Raw genomic sequence first — 6000 nt, forward strand, 5'->3', positions numbered from 1 at the left:
CCTATTATATGTGCACGCATGGACCTCGTACGCATACCTGGTGATACCATACCTTACAATTGACTCTATACTAGCTCTATACAAAGATCAGCGATATGTTTGTAAAGAGTCTGAGCCTATATGGAGAATATGAATGTGCTGGTGTATTTTTGCACACATACTTGTCACATAGGAGTGCCAGCTCATTTCACAAGCAATCTCTTCTCTTATTTGTTGACGAAATTGCCAGTATTTTCAGTCATAGTTTTAGTCATCATAGCTTAGTTTTTGTCAGTGAAAACGAAAACGAAAGACGAAAATTCTTCTTCATAGTTTTAGTTGCACTGAGACTAGGCATGTAACGATTCACTCAACTATATCATTTATCTTCCCCCCTGAGATTTTTTATTTAACTACATTGCAAAAGAAGTAGCATTACTTTTGACAGTGCAGAAACATAATTGCCTTCCTTGATGAGCATCAACGACCATCATCACCTGGGCACAGTCACAGACACACACAGCTCCCCTCTACAGTCACAGACACACACAGCTCCCCTCTACAGTCACAGACACACACAGCTCCCCTCTACAGTCACATACACACACAGCTCCCCTCTACAGTCACAGACACACACAGCTCCCCTCTACAGTCACAGACACACACAGCTCCCCTCTACAGCCACAGACACACACAGCTCCCCTCTACAGTGCTCTACTACTGAAAGTGACTATCATTTCTCTCCAAAACACTTGAATATGATGGAAGCTCACAATTCACATCACACACTAGCCCCACTAAAGATTTTGAAAATCGATTTTATTTTATTTCAATGAATCGATTCATATCGTCGGGATTAATATCGATTTATATCGATGGTCGTACGATATATCGTTACATGCCTAACTGAGACAGACGTGGTCAATTTGTCCTTGATACTTAGGGCTGGTCTTTGATAGAACATTGTTTAGAGAAGACTGACGCTAAGGTGTGATCCTGCGGTATCGTCTCCACGAGACACTAACGCTGTCTCTCTGCGTTTGATGAATGCGTTACCTTCCTTATTGCGAGTCGCCCTGGCACGAGAGCGTCCGCCCAAACGCATAAATTGTAGTAAATTGTGTCGTGGAAATCTGCTATTTTTTCCCCGGGCTATAAATCAGGGTTTTAAATACGTGCTCGTGCGTGCCGCGCTGTCACTTTATACGGCCAGAGAGAGAGAGAGAGAGAGAGAGAGAGAGAGAGAGACAGACCACTCCATCGTTGCTATCGCGCCGAGGGAACCGACGCCGAACGGAGATGCAAAGAAAGGGCAAACATCTGCTACTTGGCTTTTAAACACGTTCTCCATCCAGATTATTGCTGCTCAATACTTTTCAGACAAAATCCATTTCCTCCTGGCTTCCTTTTTGCTGCTCGATACTTATGAAAATCCAATTTGGCGGCGTCCTTTCTTTTTCTCCCCCCCCACCGCCCCACCCCCACCGCCTCACCCGCCCACCCTCTGCTATTCAAGCCTTCGCCATCGCCCGCCCCCGCTGCCCCCTCCCCCCTAACCACACGCACGCACACACACACACACACACACACACACACACACACGCACTCTCAAAGTGATTAGTGATCTGTGAGGGTATATGGTTTCCTTTCCTCCCAGAGATGGAAGTGGAATAGTGTTCTTTATTTATTTATTTTTCCTCCAGACGTCGTGGCGAGAGAGAGGAGGCGGGGGGGAGGGGGAGGGGGAGGGGGAGGAGGGGAAAGGTCCCCGAGCTTTCTTTCTCTTTCTATAATCAGGCCTCGTCCTCCCTGAGAGAATGACAGGGCTGTGCTAGGGGCCATAGTGGAGCAGAATGACAGGGCTGTGCTAGGGGCCACAGTGGAGCAACCACTGGCCCTTTGGAGATACAGGCAGATTCTCTACATCACAGCCCAGAAGAAGAAGACTCACTTTATCAGACCCTCCCTCCACTCCGCGCCCTCCCTCACTCCCTCCCTCCCGCTCTGTCACTCCTTCTTTTTCTCTATTTCAAGCACACACACACACACACACACACACACACACACACACACACACACACACACACACACACACACACATGCACATGTACACACAGTCACACACGTCATGCACGCGCGCTATATCTTCCTCAGACTCCTCATAGAGTTCCACCCCCTCAAAAGAAACTCATTTCAGCTTTGCAGTGCTCCTCAAAAAGCCACTTTGCGGCCCGAGCCAACCTAAGCTAGGCTTCATCTCCACCATTTTGACAGCCTTTACATCTCAGTATGCAGAGCAAAAGCACAAGCACGCACACACACACACGCACACGTGTGCACACGCACACGTGTGCACACGCGCGCACACACACACACGGCAACGCAAACACTAGACTGGCACCCACATAGACACATACTGTACGCACACAGTGTTCGGCGGTTCTTGAAAGAGAATTCAACAGCCTTAAAAGAAAGGGCGGAGTGAGGAGGGGAAGAGAACTGAGAGACCCATTCAGTTAGACTCCCTGACAGCTCTACCTTGTAGCAGTTGAGGGGAAAAGTACCAGTAGTTTTTTTTGTGTATTTGAGTAAAAGTACCAATAGTCTACCACAATGCAGAAATATGCTATGTTGCACACGTAGGAGTCCAGTATTAAAATCATGTATTCAAATAGCCTATGAGAGTTAATAGGGTTGAAGTGGTTTTGTAATAATCAAAATCTACAATGTAACTATAGTAACTCAAAGTTTAGTGGAGTGGAGTAAAACGTACACAATATTTGTCTCTGAGATGTAGTGGAGTATAGAGTAATCTAGTAAGAGAGTAATGACACTCCCGTTGACTCTCACTGTAACAATGGAATGAGGAAGTGCTCATTCTATCTCAATGGAATAGTTCCAGCCATAGGAGCAATGTTTGGAACTACAGCCCATAGGTACCCGCTTTGCGGCGAGATCAAAGCGTGTCACCACCCTCTTACTGGATTACTCTGGTGGAGTAGAAGCTGAAAACACTCTAGTAAAGTAGAAATTCCTCAACAGTGTACACAGAGTAGACAGTACTCGAGTGAATGTACTTAGTTACTTCACACAACTACCTTACTGTAGGGAATGTAAATCCAACAGCTAGTACTGGTGACGGCAGCATGTGTCATGCATGAAGACTCTACCGCGTTAATACTTATGTTAACCCATTTTGACCCGAGATCAGATTCTAAAAATGTCTTCTACATCCTGACAGTTTTCCATTCTGACCTGAGATCAGATTCTAAAAAAATGTCTTCTATGTCAGTCGCTCTTAGATTTTTCAAAAATAGCAGACCTACAAGCTCGTAGCGCACCACTCGGTGGCGCGCTACGAGCTTGTAGATCTGCTATTTTTCAATAGCTAAAGCATAACATAAATGCCAATACCAAAAGGGGTTCCCGCCCAAAATGGTTTAATACACATGTCAGAGCTCCAGTATTCACTAGGTTGATTTGATATGCCTGAGAGTATATAAGCCAGATGAAGCAATAACCACTTTCACTCTGGTGTCCTTATTTCCTGCATGTCATTATGAGGCTAAGAAAATCTTCCAGAAATAGACATTGTGAGCTTATAGATTGGTAAATTTTCTACCAATCGGCTAAGTATAGGGCTTAACTCTAAAATGTCCCTTTTCTGGGGCGATCTATATTGTAAAGATCACCAAGGCAACACAACATTGTGAGCTTGTAGATCAGCTATTATCTGTTAACAGATTTGAGAGGAGGAGAGGATAAAGTACAGACACCTGGGGGGGTCCCCCGATAAAATAAGCATTGTTTAACCCTGCAGTGTACTGTATAAAGGTCCTTTTTTAACAGACTAGCGCCTAGCAATTAATTTTCTTTATTTTTCTGTACGTGTGGAGAGGTCGAGGTGGCGACAACGCAGGCGTATTCACGTGGGCGCGGCCCCCGTGAAATTGTCGAGCCCACGACTGAGCAGACCTGTCGTTGATCGATGCCCGCAGGGTTCCCCTTTAGAGGGTTCCAATTGGACCCCTTACTGCACGGTCTGTAACTCTAGTATTATTATTTATTTTTTATGTTTTCTTTTTGTCGCCTTTATTTTATATAGGAAATGGGAGAGAGATGGGGGTGGGGGGGTGACATGTAGTAAAGGCTGTCAGGATCGGGAGTCGAACCCGCGGCACACTGCCAGACTGGATTACCAGCCATGGTTGCCTGGACCGCTGAGCACGGCCCAGGCCATATACTGTACGAATGCTTTTTTATGGCCACCATTTTGAGACAGTCAGCTCAAAATGATGATCTTGTGAGTATACAAAACATAATGTATAAATACTGTAGTAAAACGCCTAGAGAGAAATCTGCACTAAGCCGTGTACAGTATCAGAGCACAAGAAATGGGTGACTCAGCAATTCTATATATACACAGTATATATACAGTATATTTCTATCTGGGGACTTTATGAATGTTTCATAAAAAAGACATTTATTTTCCACAGCACCGGCACCCAGCAGAGAGCCCATACATCAAGTCCGCTCTCTCACATCCAATCAAAAAAAAGAACACAATTGCGCCATGATCAGCCAATCACCATTCTGCCCGTCCTCGCCGCGGCCAATCAGTGCATTCATAAGCGCCATATGGGGGCCAATCAAAGGCAGATCCTATATATACTGTCTGATTTTCCAAAGGCTCCCAGACGCTAAAACCTCTATTATGGTCTTCACACGTTTTCGGTTATTTTAGTGCCCACGTGTATATGCGAGCGCACGCACATACACATACACACACGCACACACGCACAGACACGCGCATGCACACCTTACCTTGACACAATCAAATTGTACCAATGACTGCAAAACTTAAGAGCTTAAAAGCGCCACACAGCTTGTACAGTGCCAACACATACAGCCATACATTATATTATGAAAGGTTAGGGTGTACCTCTGAGTTTGCCTACATTCACAAAGAGGGTGATGTCCAAGAGAGAGAGAGAGAGCGAGAGAGAGAGTGAGAGTGAGAGTGAGAGCGAGAGTGAGAGTGAGAGAGAGTGAGAGAGAGAGAGTGAGTTCTGTCCATCATTGAACAACGTCGCTGTCGAGCTGAGACCTCGTCTCGTACGTTCACTTTTTCCAAGAAATGGAAACTAACATTTTTCAGAAACAATATAGTTGATTTACAAGCTCACCACTTTCCCTTGACAACTCTTGGGACGACAAAGTATATAGTGTAAGGTTTATAGTATATAAAAGAAACATTAAAGAGTTGAGATATATATATATGGAGACAGGAGGTTTCAGCCCAGACAGCGACGGGTGAGTCTGGGGATTCAAAATGCAGAAAAGCAGCATGTTTCTTTTCAGGGGGTTTTTTCTCCAGCATAATCCAATAAGCATTGGCGGGGGGTGGCGGGGGGGGGGTAAGGGTTCAACAACAACAACAACAACCAACACAGCTTTTTATACAATAATCAAAAACATCTGTTTCTCCACAAACACGTGGCAGCATGTGATGCAGATGAATCAGGTGGTGGGGGGTAATGGCATGCGGGGGAGCCAATCACAGCGCGGTATATATATATATATATATACGACGACACGCTGGCAGCCAATGAAGAGGTGGAAGGAGAATGTGGAAGGCGGGAAGGAAGGATGTGGAACATGGAGGGAGGTGGCGTGGAGGGAACGTCGAAAAACTGCCAGAGTCAAGTGATCCAGGGCATGATAACCTTCATGTAAATGCACACACACACACACACACACACACACACACACACACACATCACGCACACTAATGGACGCACGCACACACACATACACACACACAGATGAGAGAGGATGAGATGGAAGTGGGAAAAGAAAGGACCAAACCGGAAACCATCCGTGGGAGCCGGTCGGTTCAGGCAACCTTTGGTTCCATTTTCCAGCAGAAAGACCGACCCGACCAAACCGCAGCCAGCCAGCCAGCCAACCAACCAGCCAACCAGCCAGCCAGCCAGCCAGCCAGCCAGCCAGCAGCCAACC

The 6000-nt window shown here is 45.9% G+C and overlaps 1 protein-coding gene across 11 annotated transcripts in view; it reads right to left on the minus strand.

Moving 5' to 3' along the window:
- Positions 1-6000, minus strand: part of LOC308332708 (neurexin-1a-like) — a gene marked incomplete at both ends in the record, with an annotated part of 160798 nt that overhangs the window by 125460 nt on the left and 29338 nt on the right. For 3 of the 11 annotated variants that reach the window (XM_080788736.1, XM_080788738.1, XM_080788737.1), the window contains one exon: positions 4922-4933. The exons of the other annotated variants lie outside the window; for them this stretch is intronic. In XM_080788736.1, the coding sequence (XP_080644862.1) occupies positions 4922-4933 (12 nt within the window). The remainder of the gene's footprint in view (positions 1-4921; positions 4934-6000) is intronic. 11 annotated transcript variants of the gene reach the window in all.

The sequence above is a fragment of the Protomyctophum bolini genome, assembly GCF_963924005.1.
Source record: "Protomyctophum bolini genome assembly, chromosome: 18".
NCBI lineage: Eukaryota > Metazoa > Chordata > Actinopteri > Myctophiformes > Myctophidae > Protomyctophum > Protomyctophum bolini.